The 24,100-nt window shown below is 46.6% G+C and overlaps 2 protein-coding genes and 1 long non-coding RNA gene across 9 annotated transcripts in view; 1 reads left to right on the top strand and 2 right to left on the bottom strand.

Moving 5' to 3' along the window:
• The window catches only part of SCAI (suppressor of cancer cell invasion), an 83,259-nt gene extending 70,645 nt beyond the window's left edge, over positions 1–12,614 (bottom strand). For all 6 annotated transcript variants that reach the window (XR_010918563.1, XR_010918562.1, XM_067541704.1 and 3 more), the window contains exons 1-2: positions 12,472–12,614; positions 11,667–11,711 (exon numbers count right to left, since the gene is read on the bottom strand). Coding sequence is in view for 4 of the 6 variants with exons in the window: in XM_067541704.1 (XP_067397805.1) it covers positions 11,667–11,711; positions 12,472–12,524 (98 nt within the window). In the remaining 2 variants the exon portion in view is untranslated. The remainder of the gene's footprint in view (positions 1–11,666; positions 11,712–12,471) is intronic.
• A 1,205-nt stretch (positions 12,615–13,819) lies between these two features.
• Positions 13,820–16,445, top strand: RPL35 (ribosomal protein L35). The gene is made up of 4 exons (XM_067541705.1): positions 13,820–13,971; positions 14,300–14,436; positions 15,158–15,239; positions 16,211–16,445. Exons 1-4 carry the CDS (start codon positions 13,969–13,971, stop codon positions 16,358–16,360), a joined length of 372 nt encoding a protein of 123 aa, XP_067397806.1. The 5' UTR covers positions 13,820–13,968; the 3' UTR covers positions 16,361–16,445.
• Positions 16,446–18,642: 2,197 nt separating this feature from the next.
• On the bottom strand, positions 18,643–23,628 carry LOC137148738 (uncharacterized). Of its 2 annotated transcripts, none has more exons than XR_010918564.1 (4): positions 23,548–23,628; positions 22,918–23,001; positions 22,063–22,183; positions 18,643–21,560 (listed from the first exon to the last, which is right to left on the bottom strand). It is a non-coding gene; the product is annotated as an uncharacterized lncRNA (long non-coding RNA). The 2 variants fall into 2 exon arrangements; XR_010918565.1 differs by having other exon boundaries at positions 22,918–23,023; positions 23,548–23,624.
• Between the last annotated feature and the right edge of the window lie 472 nt (positions 23,629–24,100).

The following is a 24,100-nucleotide window of genomic DNA, read 5'->3' on the forward strand; positions in this document are numbered from 1 at the left end:
CTAACACATCTCAGGGTACAGTCTTAACTATGAGTCAGACACCTCTGCAATTCAGCATTGCCCCCACAGAATTTGAGCAAGTGAGAGTGAAGGCACCATAATCAGACTTTCGTACATGCCTTTTTACAGTAGCTGATTTGATTCCCCACATATTCAGACGCTTTAAAATATTACAATATTCTTTCAGAACTGTATACTAACCAGGAGGCTGTTTAGATGCTCAGCACACTGGAATTTTAAGAGGCAAGGGAGTTAAGTACATGTTTAAAAATAGCCACAAAAACTCCCCCTCTTTGGGTTCTCTCTTGACTGCATCCCTACCAAGCCTTGTTTTATAGTAATTAAAAAACAGGCATGATCCATGGTCTAATTATACTAAGATTTTGATATGTAGCTTTAAGCCATTCCGAGAGAGATTTAAAAAAAAGCACTGCCATGCAGCAGACACTCATCTCTCCTTAGCCTGCTGCCTGACTATCACAAGTAGTGACACACCACACTGATTTATAGTTTTTCAGGAAACCAACGGGACATTGGCCTTCCCTATTAATATACTAACAATACAGTAATGACCACTCATTAGCTAACCGATATCCAGGCCATTCTTTTAAAAAAAGTAAATAAATAAAAATTCTGACTTTGGGTCTTAAACATTTATGTATGCCTCTCCTCGCCCCCCGAAACCAAAACTTACATCCATGTTCTTTAACATATGCCAATAAACATCATCATGCTGACATCTTGACCAAGTAAAGTGTATTTTAGTTTTTGTCACCTGAACTTCCTTGAAATATTTGAATGCTAAAATCATAACAAAAAAGTTTGTTACCTTGAGATTTGTGAGCCTGTTTCACTATATTTATTCAATTTAAGTGACCAATAGGAAGACAAGAATATTTATTTGATTTTAAGTTTTCAGTCCTAGAACGCTCAAGTCAGACAATTGGCCTAAGAGATAAAATTACAGACACCACTCATTTTATTCCATACACATTATATAATCTGCTTTCAAATCATTTTAATCTTATGAATTACTTTTAAGAATAATTTCAGTATAGGTTCTAGGTTAGTAGAGCACTGAATCATTTGAGAGCTTAGATGGGACTGCACCTGAACCAAACGGGCTAGAATATACTTGTAGACTGGTCTGTTACTCTGTCCTGTTTAAAACTAATGGACTAAGGCACTGAGCAGGAATCTGTAGGGTGGAACCTTTACAGTAGTTAACACAAAGTAAGGAAGAACAAGTAAAAATAAGCAAAGCAAATCTGACTGGGAAGAATACAGCAGAGAAAGAGATAAAGTCTGGCAAAAAAAGAAAATAAAAACAGTCAAAAACACAGCTAAACAGCAATTAAATAAAAAGAATCATTCATGAAACATTTCCTTGGGTGCCTTCTGTATGTAAGCAGAAAAGTGCATGGCCAAGGAGATAAAGGAAATAGATGTAAGAGACCCAAGGACAGAGCATTGATTTCTGATGCCCCTCTGACAACTGTGATGGTAAAGAAGGCAACCGTGATGGAAGGGCTACAGAAGATCCGGGCTCAAAGGGGTGTTTGGCAAGTCCCTGGCATGCCCAGCAAAGAATGCAAGAGCACAACACTAAACTGAGGTGACTTTATTAGTTTGGCTATGTGGCAAGGTGGGCTTGTTTTGCCCCGTGGGTCTGCGCTCCTTATGGCTATGCCGGTGGTGCGGCTGGGTGGGAGCAGGGGAGAGTGGGGGGGCCCGGTCCCGCCCTCTACCCCGGGCCCCGACCCAGGGACCCTGCGAGGAGTAGCCTCAAACAGCTTAGTCCAAGGGGCTACTACCTTCCCTGGGTCACTCTTCTGTAGCCCCCCCCGGCTTGTGGCTCTCCTTCAGGCTCTCCTCCGGTCTCCACACCTTGTAGCAGCTCTACTCAACTCCCTCTCAGCTGCCCCCATCTGCCTGACTGGGAGGCTTTTAACTGCTGGGACAAGTTCCTTGATTGGCCCCAGCTGGCCTGATTGGCCTAATTGTCCTTGACTGGCCCCAGCTGGCCTGATTGGCCTAATTGCCCTGGAGTGGCCCAGCTGGATCACCCAGGGAACAAAGATTTGCTAAGCCTGGGGCTGATATATATGCCTTCCAGCACCCTCCTGTAGCCGTCAGGGCTGGCCCTGTCAGAGCTACTAAAGCCAAGTGATGAGGGTGCCTCAAGAGCTGCACCTAGCTACTTCCTCCAGAAACACTGACTGAGCTGCCACATCTACCTGTCGTGGACTTATGCTGAGGCCTATCGAGTAACCACTGTGCACAAATGCAAGGATGTCTCTAGTTCCTCCTTTCTAGGGATCACAATCCTTGTCAAAACACCAGTGCTTAAATTGTAGCCAGTTCTTGCATGGGACCAGGAAATGGAAAGCCTCTTGGTGGAAAGTAAGGCATGGATAATCTGATTGCAATAGCCCTCATTCTACAAGATGTTTCAGTCAAAGACCCATATTAAATACAGAGAACCTGGTATGACAGAGGTCCCTATGTGAAGAGTGTGTAGGTGACACTAATGGAAAAAAAGATTGCAGAGAAGTCGTTGCTATGAAATCAGAAAATAAGGCCTTTGCAGACTCTCTGGAGCACTAGCGACCTCATGGGTTATTTTAATTTGTACTTTCCAGAAACAGGATTTGTGGGAATGCAAGCAAGAGAATCCTAACCAGGATTAGAAGACGGTCCCCAAAGCTGTCGGGTCCTTTCCATTTGAGAAATATTTGCATACTTTGTGATCAAAGTTCATTGTAAATAAATCTATTTGTGGGCAGCTGAATCTTTGTGAAGTCAACACCAAAGCCTTCAGTTCACAATCAGTATTCCTCCTGCAAGGTAATTTTTAAGCTGGAAGTTTAAGAGGCACCGACATTTCTTGAGACCCCAAGAATGCTATATTCAAGTCAGACTTCAGTCCCTCCCACCTGCAACAGGAATACACGCTTAAACCTGGACTACCAAAGTCTTAATCTCTCATATTTTAGGCTGCTAGACGCAGGGGAATCCATTTCCCAGGCCATACATCTCTCCCACCTGAGACATAACTGAGAAAGGCTCAGAACCTCAGGCGGCTGATTTTACCCAACGCAGACATTGTACGATTTTTTTTTCCCTCTTACCTTTTTTGGGGACAAGACTGTCACCAAAGTGGTTACTGGAGATGTTGTCGTTATAATTACTGCTATCTAGTACTGTAATCATTATTTTGCTTTACTCACCCACATGGAAAATTGTATGTGTGATCTTACAAGAGGATACATTTCAAATTAGCTACAATTTCCGTGTGCAATGCAAAATGGTAAGATTTGTCATGAAGGGAGCAGAAAGAGGTACTTTGCCTTTAGACCTGGTTAGTTTTAAAATCACTTCCCAGGGCTAATGAGGGAAGAAAGGGGGGGGGACAACTGAACCGAGGCCCCAAACTCAGGTGGTCTCCCCAAACATCTAACAACTGTTTAAGTGAAATGGGAGGAGTGGGGCCCCAGTGAACATGATTTATTGAGGCCTAAAATTTTTCTCTACTGGCAGTCTCCTTCTTTCTCTCGTTTGGATGAAGAAACGAGGATGAAATACATAGGCTCCTCAGTGCATTATAGGAAAGGTCTCTCAATTAGTGCTGTTTCCAGAAACCTTTCACTCCACCAAAGTCCTCCCTCTCCACCTTTATTGAAAGGAACACTCCTCTATTGAACACGGAAGCCTCCTTGAGGGACTTGGTGTAAAGACTTTGTCTCCCCCCTCCCAACCCCAGGAAATATATTTGGTGATAGACTAAAGACAGTGTCAAAAAGGGAGCGTATATCTAATGAACAGAAGATAAAGCTAACACGGTTCAGTACAGAAAGGATTGATTTAAAATCAAAGCAATCTAAGTCACTGATTTAAATCTGCAAGCAGGAAACTTGCTTTAATTTAAATAATCAATTTTAATCTTTTTTACATTTGTACTGTTATTTTCCCAAATAAAGGGTATTCCCATTAAAAACATGTTGATTTGCAACTAAATACAGTCTTTACACTAAGTTTGTGCTATGGAATGTATGTATTATTTAGGCAGTTATGTAGCTTAACTTACATTTATTCAGATTCTTAGTTTTCACATTTTTGTTATGTTAGAAAATGGTGAATAATGGATTTTTTATTTTCCAGATTTATTTTTTACTTGTGATTTGTGTCAAGCTCTATTGGATGGTAATTAGAATTCAATTAAATAAAACTACCTGAAATATGCCACGCAGAGAAAAAAGTTTATCAAAACATGCTTTGTATTTAAAAATTAACTGATCTAATAACCAAGAGGAAGTATCTGTAGTGAACTGAACTGATTGACATGGTGAACAAGAACAGCCTAGATTTTAGAATAGTTCCATATTCCCTACTCTACACCACTTGCTGTGTGACCTGACGTCATTTCGCTCTGTTTCAGTTTCCCTGTCCATAAAATAGAGACAGTAATGGCCTACCTCACAAGAAAGTGGCAAGGCTTATTTCATCAGTGCAAGTAAGGCTCGCTGCCCTTCTCTAGTATGTCTCATTCAAGAAACTCGACATCGTCGAATGACTTATACTCATCAACCACAGCTAACACAAGATGCTTGATATGCTGATTCTTTTTGTTACTGCAATCAGAAATGCCAAGTTAATTGTTTAATACACCAGAGTGCTAGTTATAACAATAGTATCTAGAGCGCGGAGAACAGCACCCATGGACTCATGGACCAAAATACAGTCACTGACATGCTAATACAAGCGTGAAGCTGTCCAAGCAGTTAAAATCATTCTGAGCCCAGTATACTGTATTTTAGGTTATTTTAATAGTATATTCACATTTACCTATTTCTAAGAAGGCATTTTGCAAGGAGATCCAAATGGACACTGAGCTCTTCTATTTAAAAGAGAAAAACACTTACTGGACAGGTCACTCTGAACAGCAACTGCCTTGCCTCCCAGGGCTATTTCATCACAAGTGCTCCATTTAAATCATCATGGAAGCATCTAAGCTCTCCTGCACCCCATATAAACATAAGCTTAAGTTTCCAGACAAGCACTCAAGAGACATTGTCTTCCAGAATGCGAGACTCACCCTTACCAGGTGGAGGCTCTCACCTAGCAGTACATGCTGGTTTGTTAATTTATTTATAATTTATTTTGCTGTAACTCAAGACCTGCCAAAACAGTTGCTCCTTTCTAAATTTTTTCCATTTCTCACCCTCTGAAGAGGGCTGTCAGAAAGGCCTGCAGCACCCCCTCCAACACTGCACTCTGCACCACATCCCCACCAGACAGCTGTGTCAAGCCAAGATCCAGCCTCCCCACAGTTCACTCAGCTAATTTTATTTGTCCCAAGATAAGTTGTAGTTGGGCCTAACTTGCCTCTTATGTGTTTTCATATTTTAATTAAAAACATAATTTCAAGAATGGGGAATCAGCTCTGGAATTTCAGCCTCAACTAAGTCTCCCCACCGTGGCCTGTTGAAGTCAGACCGTGGCCTGTTGAAGTCAGACCCTTTCCCTTTGTTTCATATATTTCCGATCCTTTTACTGTTCAAAAGTGTGCCTGCTCAAAATTGTGTGCCTATGAATACCCTTTCTGGACTGGTTTTCTCTTAGAATGAAATGCAGCTGCCTACACAACCACATCTCCCATATGTGGCTGTATCCTCTCACTTCCCATGCAAGGACTTATGCAGCTTCCTCCCATACACTTTCCCCTCCCTTATGTTGCTGCCTTTGGCAATTTGTTCCACATTAATCCAGTCTGTGCCCTCCATGCTCTGCCTTTCACTGCAGCTCATGACCTCTTATCCATCTTGAATACAAGGGGCAAAGTCCAAAGATGTCACCACAGTAGGTCCCCTGCTCTTCCCTCATACCAACTTAACTAGCATGTTAATAACAATAAATCAAGGTCCTGATTCAGTTACTGAAACAGCCAGCTTGTGGATCAGTCAGAGGCCTAGGAAGCCCCAGTGGATGGTTCAAAGGAGATTTGGGGTTTTAAAACCCATTGCTTTAGAATGTTCTTACTGAAAATGGTTAGAAAGGGGATGCTCTGCCCCATCTCCAGCAATTTGATCTCAAACATTGTAAGTGGCATGCTACATCTAATGCTGCATGATGTTATTAATTTAACTTACATCATAACGTCTTTAGGACAGGAGCAGTCTTTCGTGTTCATGCGTGTTCTAATGTAATGAGGCCCTAATCCATTACTGGTGCTCCTAGGCTCTCCAGTAATACCAATAACAATAAATGCTAACTTAGGATGCTAGTAAGTGAAAGAAAGAAAAGAATGTCTCAGCAATCTAGTCTATGAAAAACAAACACCATCTTCTGTTAACGGCTGATACGCCAAGGCATTTACTTTTCACAAACTGAACTATTCAGTGGTTTATTTGCAGCAAAGTGTCAGTAGCATATTTTGCCACATGCTCAAGAAAACACACATGCCACAAGATCACAGCAGCAGTCTACAAACAAACCACTACTCTGCACAAGTGTGGAGCATTCCATGAAACCAGGGGCTGAATGGGGACAAGATGTAGAAGACAGACAGGTGGCTGAAGCACAGCAAGGATTGGGTACATTAAAACAACTAACCACCAAAACGCAACCCCAGAGCTCAATATAGTCCATGAGGCTTTATCACAGACTCTGCACCTGGAGCAGCATGCCCAGTTCAATATACACAGCCAAGCAGAGCTACAGCAAGGCAAATCAGATTTCAGGTCTCCCCCTCCATATCAGAGATGAGGGGAAGGGGTCACAGACAGTTCTATTTTATGCACATTAGGTGGCAAGCTGCCAACACAACTGTTGACGGAGCCAAATCTGGGCCCCTTAAACTAAGCCATCACCTAAAGCAGTGTGGAAAAGCACATGCCTCTCACATCTAGATCAGCCAAATTCCTGGAAAGCATCCGAGTTACAAGCTAAGGGGTTTTTTTGCTTCCTCAGAAAACTGAGGATGTTTTAACCCTTTGATGTACAGATGCTAGTTCAATCCAATGATGCTGCTATAATACCATATAACATGGTGCTAATACAACTCAGAGAGTTAGGAGATGTACTCACAGCAAATTAGATTATTGCCTTGATAGCCCAAGTGGCACTTCAGGCCAGCAATCATATCAGTCTACATCTTGTTAGCATTCTCAGCAAGGGTGTTGGTGGCTGCCTTCCAACTGGAACCATACTCCATTAAGACAGAAGAAGACAGTACAAGCTGAAGAGAGCCATCGGATTGGGTTGCTGCCTCCCACCAGGTCTGAGATAAGAGCCACTAACCTATGAGAATCATGTGCAGAGTACATCAGTGTCCTGGGGATTCAATCTCCACTACAGAAATCATTTCTAGACCAATTCTTTACCACCTAGCAGGGAAATCCCTGTGCTCCAGCTTCTGCAATCATAAGGAAGGTTTAATTGTACCATGAAATTCAGTGCCTGGTCTTTGCTCTATTACAATAACAGTAATAATTAACAAGACTTCAAAAGAAGCATCTATATCTGTTGCTCCATCCAGGCTTTCTGGCATCACATTCTTCCCTTTCTGCCCAACATCCTCAGGGAACCAGACTGAGTCCCACTGCAGGACTCTACTGGGCTCCCTTAGCACATGTAAATAGTTAGGTAATGTTTACGTAGGTAACTAATTAGCATACTTTATGGAAAGCAGATCTCTGCTTGACCCTCTGTGCTGCTCCCGCACACACTCAGACTGTTCCTTTATTCTGCCCCCTTGTGCTGGTTAAGGACTGAGAAGCAGAGTGGGCTGTTTTAAATGGAGTTTACATACTCATGGCAAGTAACCTATATTACAGACCCAAGGCCTGAGACCGCTACTGTCACTCAGACAAGATTTCCAGAGAAGCGAATAGGAGGAGTTTTGCCTGCACAGCCCTGATTTCCTTCCATCGGAGAGTGCTCTCTAGGGCACTGTGAAGAATGCCACACCACACACACATGCTTCCATAATACAGTCTTGAATTTTACCACACTGTTCATTTTAAAATACATTAGACAGTGGTTAATTTTAAACATTTGAGAACTATCCTCACCTCAGGAGATTTCAGACTGTTTCCTATTGGAACTCCTCTCCCATTGCCTCATGTGCCTGTGCATAAACAGCAGATGAGCCAACAAAATGATGAATCCAGGTTATCAAATTCAGATCTACACATGGAGCACAAATCACAATTCTCCTCTTTCACTCTAGTGAAAGTCAGAACTCCATTAAAGTCAGTGGCGCTATACCAGTGTAAAAGGGGTGTACAGCACGAACAGAAATTGTGCTGCAGTGACCCCCAATCATAACCCAGGGCCCCACTGTGCTAGACATTGCACAAATGCATAACAAAATAAGGCAGACACATTTTTATGGCATCTACATTATACACAAGTATCCTGCAAATGGTAAAAAGAACAAAACAATGTCTGTCCTGTTACTCAGTGGAACAGGAGAGCTGCATCTTTCAGGGAAATATGGAAGGATTTATTCTCCCGCTCTATAGCATCCGGACACAATGCTCTCCGTGTACACGCTGATTCTAGGCCAACCTCTCTGCTATATACTAGTCAAGTTACACCAGCTGTGCCCTATGTTTATTTGCTTACCTTTATGACTACAATATTTTTCAAGCAGCAACTCTTCAAATGTAGTCAAAAGATTAGCAAGACAATAATTTGCAGTTTGGTATGCATGGAGATTATCATTCTTAGGTGCCTAGCATTTTAATGGTACATTTATATAGCACAGCCCTCTGGCAAAGAGTTATTTTTCCAGTGCTGTTTTTCAGCGCCCCCCCCCCCCCCCCCTTTTTTTTTTTTTTATTTAAAGAATTGAGAGAGGTTGCAAACCCCTTAGTGCAGGGACTCTGTCTCCCTATTTGTCTGTAAAGCAGCTGGCAAACTTTCCATGCTTTATAAATAATAGCAACATAGAAACAGACAACATAATTCAAACAAGTTACCCATTTCTCCCTCCAACTGCTACAGACTTTTATCATTGCTGCCGTATAGATCTGACCTTTCATGTGAGGTGTTGGGAACGTTAACATGGTGAGCTTGCCTTCACTCACCTCTACAGTCAGAGCTTAACCAAGTTAGCTGTCTAGGTGTGGGAAGGGAGGAAGGCTTCCCATATTAAGTTTGAAAACTGATCATCAGTAGAATTCCAGCAGTTTACTGTTTATTTATTCAGCTGAATAGACCAACATTACATCAGGTTGTTTTCTCTGTAACACAATGGGATGACAAGACTTTCAGACTCTCCTTTCCTCACAAGTGGTTTCTGTAAAGAGATCCTCATTTTCTGTAGCGTAGTAGCTGGCTGCTGTAGTTGTGTATCCTGTCTGCATTGTTTTGGCAGCCCTGACTCCTGGAGAATGATGCTCTTGCTTGTCATTAAGTGAGTCAATGTTTATTACAGTTAAAATGAAATACTGCTTGGCTTACACAGACTCCCCAAACCATTCAAGAGTGGGGGCAGGATGGGCAGATTAATCTCCAATCAAAATTAAATGTCTTTTTCCACACATCTAATCTACAGCCAGGTGTGATGCTAAAGTTCCTAATTGCTTACTCGTTCAATGGACTGAGCAATGAAAGTTACAACTCTTATGCAACTCTGTTCATGTAAGGTCAGTAAATGCACTCCAGAGTACCTGCTTCTGTAAACCCACTGTGGCTGTGTCTACACTAGGATATTTTTGCTAAAGTTCCCCACCACCACCAATACCATTTCAGCTTTGTTGCTAGTAAAAATGGCAGGAGAGACAGTACAGACAGGGTTCCTGGGTACACTGACCTTTTAATCATTATATTGTCTAACCCAGCGCGGAGCAGGCCTACAGAATGCCAGCAGCTGTCTGCTCCCCATCTACTCAAGGGCTCCCACCAGTGGAACCTAAATGATGGTAACTACATTAGGGAATGTTTTCTACAATTTCTTAGTGGAGACAAGTCCTAAGCATAAGGCTCACATAAGAACTAGTCCCTGAAGCTTTTTACCACTGCAACTTGACAGATTTGGTGGAGTGACTTTATGTTCTCAATTGTGAGAGATCAGAGTCAGACTCTTGGATCAATGGAATTTGAACTGAATCAAGTGTTCAGGATCAAGCCCTTGGTCACCACAATTCTTACAATAAGTAACAGGGAGAGAGAGAGAAAGGGATAACAATGCACAACACAAAACTTTATAAATATTTCAATTTGTTTGTGAATAAAGTCCTCCACACACATGTGCAGCTTTTCCATCTCCCTTCCTCACTCAAATCTCACTCCACACATTAAGGAAGTGAACCTTGCTGAACCGACTAGGTTAGTCTGTACTGCCTAGCTACAAAACCCATGGATATGCTCAGGTCATCCTAACAATCAATTGATGAAAACGGAATTTGTTTTAATAGCCCTTAGGGCACAGAAGCACTGCAGGAGTTCAAAGCATAAACAGCAGACTCGGGAGGGATTAAGAAAGAAAGGGGATCCTAAACTTTTTCCACAGAGTAGACCACATCTTAGTAGAGAGAGAGTCTCACAGACAATCTCACCTCCAATTCACTGTGGCACAAACTACCTTCCCTGCTACTTGCCATCACACAAGACATTCCAAACATCCACAGCAGCTACTTACATAAAAAACATTAGGATTCTAATATATTTGTGGCCTCTTTTAATGCAATTTAGCAGATGAAAAGGAAAAAAACCAGCATCATGCACTCTATACTGACCAGTCTAGAGACTGCAGGAATAAAATAGTAATACACACAAGGACCTCATGCATTTCAGTATTTGGATTGTTGTGTACATTTCCAATTGTTAAACCTCCCCTCCTACAAAACACTAAGACTTTTAGTCTCTGGCTGTCAGAGCAGAAACCATCGAGTGAAAGAAACCATGAAACCCACACGAACCAGACAGAATCTGGAGAATATTCCAGAGACAAACAACAAAATCCTCTTTCCTCTCCTCCGAAATTAAATCCTGAGAGCAAAGGAAGACCAGCCTCAAAAAAGGTACATTTGTGTGACTACGTGCACAGAAAAAGGCAGCAGCAGGGATCTGCAGACATTTCTCTTCTGGCTGAATACACAGACACAGAAACTTGCATGCTGAGTGCAAGCAAAAGCATCTCCCTATTGACACCATCCAGGGATATATACGTATGGGGTGAGAGAAAGCCCCTGTTGTGTTCCAAATCACTTCCATGGTTCTCAAATACTCAAGATCTTCCCAAGCAGACTTATTTTCTCCTGTGTGTGTTTTTCTATCACCTGCATTAGGTACTACAGTGCACGATCTACCTTGGTCTGCAGCTTTGACACCATTTTACAATCCCCTGCACCCTCCCCTAGGAAAGTCATGGATGTGTTGCTTGGTAGGGGAAAGCCAGGGTCTCCTGGGGTAACAGAGCAGTTCATTTCTGACAGCACACACACTATGGACACAACTCCCTTTGATTTCAATGAGCTTTACTCCTACTTATGCCCAGGCTGAGCCTGATCTTGTAGCGGGAAGCTCCGCAGAAGTGTCTGTGGGAGCAGTGAGGCATGGGTGTGGAAGGTGAGGGGTGGCTGAAGCGCTGTTTTGCCTATCCACTGTGTTGACCGCCACTAAACTAAAGGGAGGAGGGGAGGGTATCACCATCTTACCTGGTTTTCCGTTTGCGAGAAGGCTTCTCCACCAGGCCTGTTGTTCTGGAGGTGAGAAAGAGAGAAAAGGTAGTGACCTGGAGGGCCAGGGGAACGAGCCCCAGCAAGGGCAAAGGGGTAGCAGGCTTCACACCCCCGGGTACCTCACTTCCACCCTGACCTCACTGGCACCGCTCAGAACCAGATCGGCATCGACAGCAGGCTCAGCTCCAAGCCAGGGGCCCCGTCCCCAGAAGCTTACAGCTGAAGGGATACAGGGGGGCAGGGGAAGGGGAGCTAGCAGGGTGCAGCACACCGGGCATGATGGGGGCACTGCACAGGGCAATGCAGGAACACAGAGGGGGAGCCCCGGGGCAGGCTGGCTCCGGCAGGGACCCCAGGGCAGGAGGGCACAGCAGAGGGGTTCGGGGGGGCCAGCCCGGGAAGTATGAGGGGTGGACCTGGGAGGCCCCAGGCCGGGGGGGGGCTATGAGGAGCAGACTGGGGAGTATGGGGGGCTGGGAATATGAGGGGGGAACCTGGGGGCCCCAGACCGAGGGGACTATGAGAGGCCAGGCCGGGGGGGGGGGCCGTGAGGGGGAAACATGGGGGCCCCGGGGCGGGGGGGCTATGAGGGGCTGGGCCAGGAGCTATGAGGGGGGGACCGGGGGGCCCGGGCCGGGGCTATGAGGGGGGGCGTCGGGCCGGGAGGAACGAGGGGCCGGGGCTATGAGGGGGGGACCGGGGGGGCCCGGGCCGGGGGGCACGGGGGGGAGGGGACCTGGGGACTTTACGCTTCGGACGCGCTTCCCCCCGAGCCCCTCACCTGGAGGCCGGGCCGGTGCGGGGCAGGCGCTGCCGGGCGGCTCCTCTCACCATCCGCGCCGCCTCCGCCAGCTCCGCGGCCGCTGCTCCTGCTGCTAGCGCTGCCGCTCGGCGCTGGGGGGGGGGGGGGGAGCGCGGCCTCGGATGCCGCCTCACACTAGTTTGGGGGCGGCCTTGCCCCGCCCTTTTCCATGTCCTAATTGGCTCAGCCTTCGCCGAGGCCGGGACTCCGCTCTCTGACTGGCTGCAGCGCCCGTCACTCTCAGGCAGGGTAGGTTGAGACAGCGGGTACGGCTCTGGCTGCCTAGATACGGATAGGGGGGCTGTGCGGGAGGCAGGCGCGCCACCGCGTGGGGAGAGGAAGAACTGCACCTGGAGTCTGCCTGCAGCAGGGGCTGCCTGATCCCTCCTGCACAAGAAAGACTCACACAAACAGCTGAAGAGGAGACCTATTGAGGCCCAATCCTGCACTGGGCTCAGTGTGCATGATGGACCCTGCATCCCTACCGAGGCCTGTTAAAATCAAAGCGGTGTCCCCGGGTCCCTGCTTGTGTGGATTTAGGGAAAACAGTGGTTTTGTCAAATGCACAAATACAAATTGAGAACACAGATTTTTCTCTGATCTCAGCCTAAAGCTCCAAACCTGCAATTGGATCTGTGCAGGTAGGACTCTATGGTCTACCCATACGGATCCAACAGCAGGTTCAGGCCTTAGGTGGCCCTCTAATAACAACAGGCAAACCATTTTCAGACAGAAGCATGATTGTCAAGTTGACTTTGCCCCATTAAGATGGGGCAGCATTAACACCACTATGAAGTTCATGGATTTTAGCATTTTAATTGTCTTTGCAATGGGTCAAGTGCCATGCACGGTATCCTCAGACAGCGTGAATGTCTTACTCTCTAGTGATAAGGTCTATAAGCCAGTCGTTATAACATGGAATATTACAGAGCAGTAGTTATTGGTACATGATAATAGTCTGTATCTTGAGAGCTACTGTTACCTGTTGCATTATATACTCACTGATCAATCTGAGTATAAGGGACAGGCCCTGATCATGCAAGGAACGCATACAGAGCCCTGTTGAAGCCCTGGGCCAGCCTGTACGCAGAGCCACTGCAGAATCGGGGCCTCACGCAATATAATTACTTGGTCGCTCTCATAATTGTTATATTGATTGGTTTTTTATAAGGGCAGCAATCACTAAGATTGCTTACATGGATATAGATTAATGAAAGCCATTAATTATGGACCCCCTCTGAGCAAGCAGCCCCAGGGAACCTACCCCACCCCTCTCAGTCGGGCAGACTCCCTGCTGTGGCCTGTACCATTGAGCTGCTCTGCCGTGGGAGGAAACAGGAAAGTTGCAGTGAGCCGCCCCCCCCGCCTGTGAGGCCAGATTGGTTGATCCCTCCCAGGCAGGCAGGCAGGCGCTTTGCGTTTTTTTAATTCTTGCCTCGCGCGGCTTCCGTCCTTTCGCTCCGAGCCGTCGCCGACATGGTGAGGAGCTTTTGCGGCCGGGACCCCTCGCAGCCGCAATCCGGAGCCATCCGTGGGGGGCTGGGGCCCCGGAGTGGGGGATGGGCAGCGGGGCCCCCGGGAGGCTGGTCCTGTTGGCCTAGGCCGGGATGGGGGAGCCGGGGCCGCGGAGACTCTCCGCGGGGGAGCCGGGGCCGCGCCGGGCCGGGCTCTTAGGGGGTAGGCTCGGGGAGAGCCGAGCTGGGCTCTGGGGGGCGGGCCAGGCCGGGGGCTGAGGGGCCGCTGGCCGAGGGGCCGGGCCCGGGGCAGTCAGGCCGGGTCTGAGGGTCGCTCTCGCTCTCCCTGGCAGGCCAAGATCAAGGCCCGGGACCTGCGCGGGAAGAAGAAGGAGGAGCTGCTGAAGCAGTTGGACGACCTGAAGGTGGAGCTGTCCCAGCTGCGGGTGGCCAAGGTGACCGGTGGGGCCGCTTCCAAGCTGTCCAAGATGTGAGTCCGAGCCCGGGGGATGCTGCTCCGCGCGCCTCTTAGGCCGCCCGCGTGTCCCGGCTGTGCTGGCGGGAGGCTGCGCCGGGGGTCGGGGAGCAGGTGCGGAGCTGCAGCTGCACTGGGCCTGCCCGAGCTCCCACCTGCCTCTCGCCGTGCGCTGCCTTGAGGTGGGGAGTCTCCAGGGCCCCTGGCCCCAGGGATGCGCTGTGCTACATGCCGGTGCTTCAGAGCTGCTCCGGCCCCAGCTGTGAGCTACGCCGTGTGGGCAGAGGCTGAGCCTCCTGTAAGAAATAATTCTCCCTTCTGCAGCTGATATTGCTGTAGCATATTCTGCACAAGGTAGAGGGGCTGCTTTTCATTGCTATGGCACATTTGAGAAATGTGATACAGCAATACCATCCTTGTCTTGGGAGCAGATAGCATGGAAGAGAAACATGGGAGGAGAAAACAAATGTGGATTAGACCAGGTATATGGAGTTGGTTTAGTGTTTGGGTAGTGGGACGCTCCAGGGTGGTAAGACTCTAATGGTTACAATAGATTAAATTGACTGCTATGTCTTGACTATAGTAAGAAATAATTCTCAAGTAGTGCCGTCCTTATCTGAATTATATCAGTTAATATACAGGAAATACAGCCCCTCTTACATATTTTCTAAAGTACTTGCTAGTTTTAAGCCTTTTATTGACTGTGTTTGGATATCCGTATCTTTACTCTGTGCAGCCGTGTTGTCCGCAAATCCATTGCCAGAGTGCTGACTGTCATCAACCAGACTCAGAAAGAGAACCTAAGGAAGTTTTACAAAGTAAGTCCAAAGTTGGTTCTTTATGTAAGGTCCTAGCCTACATTCCTTTCTGGCTATTTTCAAACACATGGATAGGGTTGTGTTGGAGGGGGGAGGGGAAGGAAGACCCAACCAGTTGCAAGAATTAATTTTATTCTGCAAATGATATTTTGTTTCAAATGTTCTAATCCTGGGAAAAGTGCAAGATTAATCTCATGTTATAATGGTCCCTTCTCAAAATATTCTTTGTTGCAAGACTAACACCCAGCACTGCTCTGAATTTGGTAGATGCAGTGTGAATCGGTTCTTGCTAAAGGATTCTTCTATTGGATAGCATGTAACTCTGTTATCTGGCTTTGTGCGCTTTCCAGTAGGCACAGGTGTACAAATTAGAGTAAGTTCTCTCTTGGAAAATACTTTCATAAAGATTGGCAGTCTTGAAGGATCCAAGTCACTGAGGACACTGGAATAGTTTTTTCCCCTCAGGCAGGGTGTTATTTCTTATGGGCTAGATGTTTTGCTGTAGACCAGGATTATCTAGAGCAGGGTGACCAAGTGAATATTTCCAGAGGTGCTTGCAGGCTCATAGGGTTAATAAAATCAGGAATCACCCATCTTTAGGCTGCAATTTGGCTGGTAGAGACTGATTGGTATTCTCACAGCTGTTGAGTAGTCTAAATCCATTTCCTAGTGGAGAAAGTACATATCACAAGTAGAGGTGGGGTTCCTTTGTTGGTACCATCAGCAGAGAGGCTAAAGATTAATGGGCAGGGAGAAAGAACTCTCACCAGAATAGAGCTTGGTCATACTGACTGGACAGCATAGGGAACTTTTAGCCCAGGCAGTACCAACAGGCAATACTACTCTAAGTAATTGTGTACAACTCGACCTGTTGCAGATTATCCATACCACTACATCCACACTGTTCAATAGTGTGTTTTAAAAAAGCCACAATCACTTTTGAGGCTCATTTTTTATTTTTCTGCAAACAGGGCAAAAAGTACAAGCCTCTTGATCTACGGCCAAAGAAGACTCGTGCCATGCGCCGCAGATTAAATAAATATGAAGAAAGTTTGAAGACCAAAAAACAGCAGCGAAAAGAGCGCCTGTACCCTGTCCGGAAGTTTGCTGTTAAGGCATAAACCTGTTGCATACTAAGGATCTGTCATTTTACTGGCTAGCTTTTTTCTCATTAAACATCAAGTTGTTTGGCAATTGACAGATGTAGATACTTGTGTCATGGTATGGATTTGGTTCAGCACTCATGATAACACTGTATGGAGGGAAACTACCCAGTTAGAAATCATTGAAGCCTTATTCTAGTGTAGCTTTGAAGATGCCAAAGTTAACTTCTGTCAGCATTTGCATTATAAAACTCTGTTTAGAATACTTTTCTGTAGTGTCCTCTATAAAGAACATACTAATGTTTTAGGCAAACATGAGTCTTTGCAAATATCTGAATCCACTAAGATTTTAAGTTCCGGGGCAGAAGTAGTTAGCTTCTGAATTCTCAAAGTGAATTAGTGTGTGTAGTAGCTTGAGAGTCTTTCTTATTTTAAGATTTTCTCTAGTATCAATCACTGCAGGATCTGATAATTGTACAGGTAAATTAGATTGGTATAGTGAGATTCCTTCTCTCTGCCTTTTTTGCCAGAGACCTATTTTACACAGTGAGTGTGCAGCTGGAGATCCTTATTGTTATTGCTCAAATGAACCCCAATATATCCAGTGAAAATGTCTATACAGCCATTGATGGTGATATCTCTATCATTCTAAACCATCTGGCACATAATTCATGCTTAAAAAATTACTAGCATTATTAGTAATGCCTAGGCTATTACATTGGGGATTCACCTCACTTTCAGCACGTGCAGGTGTGGCTGGAAGGCTTACTGCAGCCTTACTCTTGATTTCAGAGGATTGGCCTCCCTCTGAAATGAAATTGAGAGCACACTGCATGCATGCTGTGGACTTATAGCTCCCAAGAAACTCTGTTACAAGCACAGAGAGCTCCTTTTTTTTCCCTGGCAAATTGCCAATACTGCTCTTGGCTATGCAGAACTTACCCCTATTTTGTGTTTCTGTCCTGTGAAGGTATGGTGGTCTGGGTTGAGCTTTCTGCACTGTCCCCTCAGCAGCATCTTGAGTTATCTATGCCTGATATTACACAGCAATCACTACAGCCACTTTCTCCATGTAACGCTTTAATTTACAGACCTTATGGGTTAGCAGGTACACTTGTCTCCAAGGAGACCAAAAAACTGTGTGCATGCAGATGGCTCTGAAAACTACCGTCCCTTACTTATGCGACCTGTTCGTGCCTGCAGGCTCCTTTCAGTCCCTTTGCTGGTTCGCAGTACCTGCTGCATCTAAGACTTGTGGCCTTCACTGCTAGTGAATGAGACTTCAGCCACAGGATTTTTGTACAGTGCTTTCAGCTGCATCCTTGAAGAGAGCAATGAGGCCTTTCCACTAGTATGTACAACATCACAGTAACAGGGAGAGCTTGGTTTTTATGATGCACATAACTTTCAAGGTATGTTTGGCAATTCCCTTCTCCAGTAGACAGTAGGCATCATCCCACAGGCCATTGTCATAATAGCCTGCACCCATAACAAGGAGTAGCATACTGTCTTACTGATAATGTTTGTTTGAATAGTCCATGCTGTTATGCCTAAGTATCAACCGTGCTTTGGATATGATCAGGCTCCCTTCTCAGTACCTAGACTTGTGAAAGCCATATTTATGGACGGGCTAAAGAGCCACGCCAATTAGTCTTTCATGGTATCTGCTTCATCTTTCTTACAGCAGTGTTACCATTGGTCTCAGGTTCATTTTGTCCGGCACATGGTGTCTTAGCAACACGTGTCTATGGGTACACGGTTTAATTTCATAAGAGTAGCAGCGTTTTCAGCAGGGCCCTTTTAAACCTGTATTTCATTCCATCTAGGAGAGGGGAAGGGCCTGGATTAGTGGCCTAACCTTTCCAAGCAAGGAGGATCAGTGGAATCTGGGAATGCCAGTTGTTAGGGATCATCCTGGAGTCAGGAACTGTGATCAGTTGGGCAACAACGTGTTCTTGCTGCCCCACAGGGCTATGCTACCTGCAGGCCAGGCATTTAGCACCCTGCTGTTGCTAGCAAAGGGGCGGCAGCATGCTTACACAGTCCCCTTGGTAATCAGTTGAAGAGCAGTTATTTCCTAGTGCTGATCTTGTTTGATCCAGCCCCTTTCCCAATCAAAACACTGATTTGGCCCTTGCATTCTCCATGTTTGTCTTCCCCGTTGATATAATCTTGGCCAACAGCTCTGCTGAGTAAGAGAGACTGCTGGGGTGATGGTGCAGTGAGAGGCTCAATCCAGCATCACCTGCCCATCAAGACTCATTTCTGGTCCACGGATACTTTCCTATTTCCTGACAAAGTCCGGTCACGTAGGGGCCCTCAGCAGGGCCCCAGTGGGTGCTACTTGGGGTTTCCATGGCATAATGCCTACAGGGTTGTCCTGCTTTTACAGACAAATAGGAGTCCTTGGCTGAAGTGCTATGTCAGCTTAGGGCTGCCTTGTGTACAAATCACCAGTTCTGATTCGTTTCTATATATACACACACACCATTAGTGATGCTTCATTTCTGTAATGTTTTCTGTCCCAAACCACTAAATGAGGCATTATAGCCGCAGCCTTTGCGGTGAAACATGCAGCAGTTTAATAGCACAATAACATTACAGATGGTGGAATGGGAAGGGTAGAATATCTCCTCCAGCTTGAACTTCAGGACCAATGCAGGGTGACAGTGTAACTACTCAGTTTTGAATAGGGGCGGTACTCTGGCCCCAGATCTCTACAAGGGAAAAGTGGCAGGTGATTGCATTGGCCAAAGTTTGTCAGGATCTTGGTTTTGAGACCTCCGTGAGCAACAACACATGGTTACACCACCCTGCCCTGTAACAATGGGCTTGGCCATTGGCTTCAGATTGACTAAAGAATCCCCAAGGCTACTTCCTGCTGCTGGGTTTTCTGAAGACGTTACTTACATAACGAAGGCTGCATGTGCTTGTATGAAATCCGAAGGGGTAGTTGAAAGCTGGCTGAGCTAAAGGCATAAACATTACCTCTAAAGACTCTAGGCACTTCCCAGTTTTGCAATCCTACACTTTCACCTGTAAAACAGAGAGCCAGTTAAAGAGGCCCAAGAGGAAAGCTTGCTTTCCTAAAATGCTTTATTTTTCTCCCATAGAGAGTTCTGCAGAGCAAGGGCAAAGAGCAGCAGCTGATATTGGATGGGTTCACTGCAGCTGTGATAGCAGCTTGAAATCTTTCAATGTATTTAAATAATAATGCAGTGCAATCAGTGTTGGATCTCATGAGAGTTTCTGTATCCATTGAGGGGTGTCACAGGATGCATTTTTGTACATCATGTCTCATTTTACAAGCCATCCTCACAATCCTGCATGGGTTCAGCACAGTGTGCTTTGTTTAGAGGGCTTGTACAATTGTGTCCTCAGTGTCAATTCACCCAAGCTTCAACCCACTTCCTAGGTACAAGCCAATGGGGGTGGAGAGGGGAGGAAGAGCTCTCAACTCTGAGATCCTGGGTTTCTTTACCCATCTTTTTCCTCTCTCTGCCTCTTTACCCTTCCCAGATGACAAGATGAATTCCTTTGTTAACTGGCTAATCACCCAGTCCTTACTCAACTATCTCCCAATTTAGCCCATGGGGAAGAGACTAGAGCATTGAATCAGCCTTACGTTAGCTTTCAGTGCATTAAGCAGCCATTTAAATCACCAGAAGACATTATTAATGCTTTGAATTGAAGGGGCAGGAAGATACTGTTTCCTTCCTTGGGCACAGAAAAGAGTGCTCACTACCAACACCATTTGCCAAAAAAGGAAGCATCTTCCTGGGCTTTTGGGTATTAAACATACATGGAACACAGGACTCTCCGAGTCAGCAGGAATGCCTGCTTTACCTGAACCTCCCACAGGAAAGCTATGTGGGCCCAGGCCCTTGACACACACTGCTTAGAATCAGAGCTGAAGCATAGTCTCCCCACTCCTGCAGTGACCTGGAAAATGCGGAGTGGGTAACAGTGTGTGAAATGTAAAACCAGGCAGTGTCACATTAATAAAGAGAAGGGGCTGTGAATGGCCCTAGCACAGGGACACAGTAGAGGCTGCTAACTGACATCTGTATTAGCTTGACTGTGTTGTGTTAATTAACCACGTTAATGCCATGTGAAATCTAAAGCCCTACAGCACGTGGGGCAGCTGTGTGCCCTCGCTGTCTGGTAATGGAGTGCATCTGAGCAGACCCACCTCCAGCTGACCTAGGGCTTTGCTTTCCAGATTTCTCTGTCCTGACGAACACGTGTGTTCACATGGATGGAAGGATTCCCCAGCCTGTCTTCTTCCTCTCTTGGCTCTGCTCAGCCTCCCTGGCAGGGCTGCCATGTAATCCTGGCTCAGAGATCATGCTGGAGAACATCCTTGCGTTTTGCCTTTGGCTTTGGAAGTGTTTTCAAAACACTTTCGCAGGGAGAAGCCCTCTTCCCATCTCCCTAGCAGGGCTCTCCCCCTTCCTTGAAAGATTCCCTTCCCACACGCCCCTGTTCTACCTAGGCATCCTTTGTAACCCTCAGCAGCCTGGAGGGCAGGACCTTAATTACACACTGGCAACTCTCACTGAAGTCAGGGTTCTGAGCGCCTGGGCCCATAGGCTTTGTGCTCTTATCAGACCAGCCCCCTGCCTTTTTGCTGTAGCCTTTGAACATCGCTGTCCCTGTCTGAAGCTGGCAGCCCTGGCTCTGTTGCTCACACACCTTTCAGTAGGTGGAGGCATTCAGCAGTCGCAGTTCCCCCCACTTGACCATGCAGTCGTGTAAAGCAAAGAGGGTGGAGTCAGGTGCCAACCTGCAGTCTTTCACTGGCCCTGTGTGTGTGTGTGGAGGGGGGGGGGGGGGGATGTAGAAAGAGGGGTATAGCTCAAGGGGTGCATCTCTTAGTCCAGGGGGCCCACAGTGCTGTACACAGATGGCACAGGCTCATCTTTAAAATGAAGAGTGGACTTGGAGACTACCAGTCCCAGCACGAAATGCTGCATCTCAATCCACTCAGTGACCTGTCCAACCTGAAATCTCTGCAGGCTGCACGTGGTATTCAGTGGGACCATGGCTACAAACTGCTCCGTTTCATCCAAAGGAAGATGCAGCACTCCAGCCCTGGTGAATTCTTTCTGTAGGCCCCAGTGGAGACACCCTGGGCTAGTCCATTTGTACTCCTGAGATGTTAAATTTCACAGGTGCCTGGCAGGTCAGGCTGCAGTCGACAGCCAAGCCATTGCATCTTTAACCAAAAAAAAAAAAAATCAAAGCAAGGGAAGAGTAGAAAGCAAAGGAAAAGACCCGTGGATGGAGAGCCCTTTACGTCTTCCCTCTAAAGTCGTAGGATGGGTGATGCGGAATGTATACCGCCAGCACAGCGTGTGGCCTGACATCTCTGATTCCAGCGCAAACGGACCCCACTCCAGTGCTGTGCACTCACATTAGCATTTTGTTTTGGGAAGCCAGGATCATTTGTTCCGTGGGCCTGGTCAACCCCTTGACCACCTCCTAATAATAATCCTTACTTTCATCATGGGCAATAAGTCGGTAAAGGGGGACTACAGTACTGTCCCTCAGTAGTACCCCTTTTAATACCACTGATAGTCCTAATATGGACAGGCCCTGAGAGACACAGAGGGAGTGCAGGCCAGAGGCAGTACTGGACCATACGTGTTCCTGACTTCAGGCACTAGCCCCGCTGCCTCCATAGTGCTGGCACGGGACTGTGCTGGCACACTCAATACCTTCATCGCCTCTAGCTTTACAGAGCAGCTTTCCGCTTTCACAGTTCCAAAGGAAGAGTCTGCGGTCATCAGAGCTGGGCAGGAGGAGCTGGCCTTCAGGAGAGAAATCACAGGCATTGACCTGGAGAAACAACCAGCACTGATTTCTTTTAGCCACTCAGAGAGGAGACACAGGCTGGGCAGGACAGCATGCAGGTGAAAGGAGGGAGCCGGGGCACCATCTGGACCTGTTCCAGAGGTAGAGCGGCTCTCCCTGGGGGCTCCACTAAGAGGAAATGGAGCCAGGGCAGGAGCAGGCTGGTCAGTGTTTCTGGCCGATAGATAACTTGGCTGCAGCTGTCAGAGGGATTTCTGCTGCAGGGCTGTATTTGAAGAAAGGGAACATTGACACCAGGAGCAATTTCATCTGGGGCCCTGGACTCTTTCCCATCATGGGCTCACAGAGGTCAGCTGGAAAAGGCCTGTTAGTCCCCCTCAGTCCACCCCGCAGGACCAGAACAGGACTCTTTGCTACTTATGGTCATGGATGCAGGGAGATGGGTCACCGAAGTGAGGCAGATTGAGGTTCCCTCTGCTGAGTTTGCATCTAGTTCTGCACCCGCTCTTCGCACCAGCTGACTAAGACAATCCCAGTTGCAAGGAGAGAGTTGACTGGCCGCACAGAGTATCACAGACCTTCCTAGAGCCTTGCTCTTCCCTCAGTTTTCCTAATTCCTCACAGCCAAAGACAAACTTGACCCCAAAGAGCCCCTACCTCCGTGTCACAGTCCCTCAGATTGACATAAACAAGCAAGTCAGGATGGCTATAGTCCAGGGACAGCCAAAACCAGGCCAAATACAGCCCATGTAACTCACGTGTGGTCCATGGCCATCGGGACCGCTCCCAGTGATGCAACCTGCAGAGGCTCTTGTTCCCAGCCGGTGTTACTCCATCTCCACCTAAGTGGCCACAGTAATAGCTCTGAATTAAAAGTGAAAGTGGTTGAAACATTGCCTCACTGCTCCTCCACTTCCCCATCTCTAGGAGGAGGCTAATGCAGTCTGTAACAGGGAGCCATCAGTGCACCCCGTGGTGACCAAACAGGACCCTGCAGGCACACTACCCCCAGTTCCCTCTGGGGCTTGTCAAATCTCACCACCAGACCAGAGCACTTAAAATCAAGAGTCCTTCTCCCCCCTAATTTTGTGGGAATAATTTATTTATCTATTGCAACAAATCAATTTTCTCTTCTAACAAGTCCAGCCCCCTGTTCACAGGGGTTGAGGGAACCCACAGATCTCCATCTAGTGTCTATGTAAGATAATTCTGATCAGCTTCTACCCCTTAAATCAGGAGCCCCATAGATCTCCTTGTGGGTCTATGCTGATAATTCAGGTCACCTGCAACCCTCACTCAGCTTCTCCACATTGTCCCCTTTCAAGCTCTGTGTAAGATCAAAAACTTGTCTCTTTCACTAGCCAAAGTCGGTCCAATGAAAGCATCACCTCACTCTCCTTGCCTCTCTGGTAGGCTGTACCTAACACTTTCCACTCTATTCTTTTTCTTCCAAACTGAGAAAATCTTACTGTCTTTTGCTTTTCTAGTGGCCTCCTTCTCTTTTATCTCCAGGTTTGGCCTGAGTTAACCCCATGACACACCTGTCATGTGGCTATGCCAATTTTCCTCACCTGGGAAGAGACCTGAATGAGTTCCAGGTGAAGCTGGACCCATTATCTCATAAAAGGGTCAATCAGTGGGGTGCTGGGCTTGTTAGTGAATGTGTGTGTAGAAGTTTGGCAATGCTCTCTTGTATGGGACTATAACACAGGGCTGTTAGTTTGTTGTGTAGTGAACAAATAAGCATGCAGCAGAACTGTCAGGTAGGGAGGCTGAGAGTGTCTGGTTAGGCAGTGAGCAGAAAAGATACAGGGGTTTGAGATGGAGCAGCTAATGTTCAGAAAGACACAAGCAAACACTTCAGGTAGCTCATTCTAACTATTTTGGAGTTTCCTTCCTCTGATAGCCATCTGGGATCCCCATCCCTGCCCAGATTCTTTC

This window comes from Emydura macquarii, unplaced genomic scaffold, assembly GCF_026122565.2.
Source record: "Emydura macquarii macquarii isolate MOO-44397 ecotype Brisbane River unplaced genomic scaffold, CSIRO-AGI_Emac_v2 contig_691, whole genome shotgun sequence".
Taxonomy (NCBI): domain Eukaryota; kingdom Metazoa; phylum Chordata; order Testudines; family Chelidae; genus Emydura; species Emydura macquarii.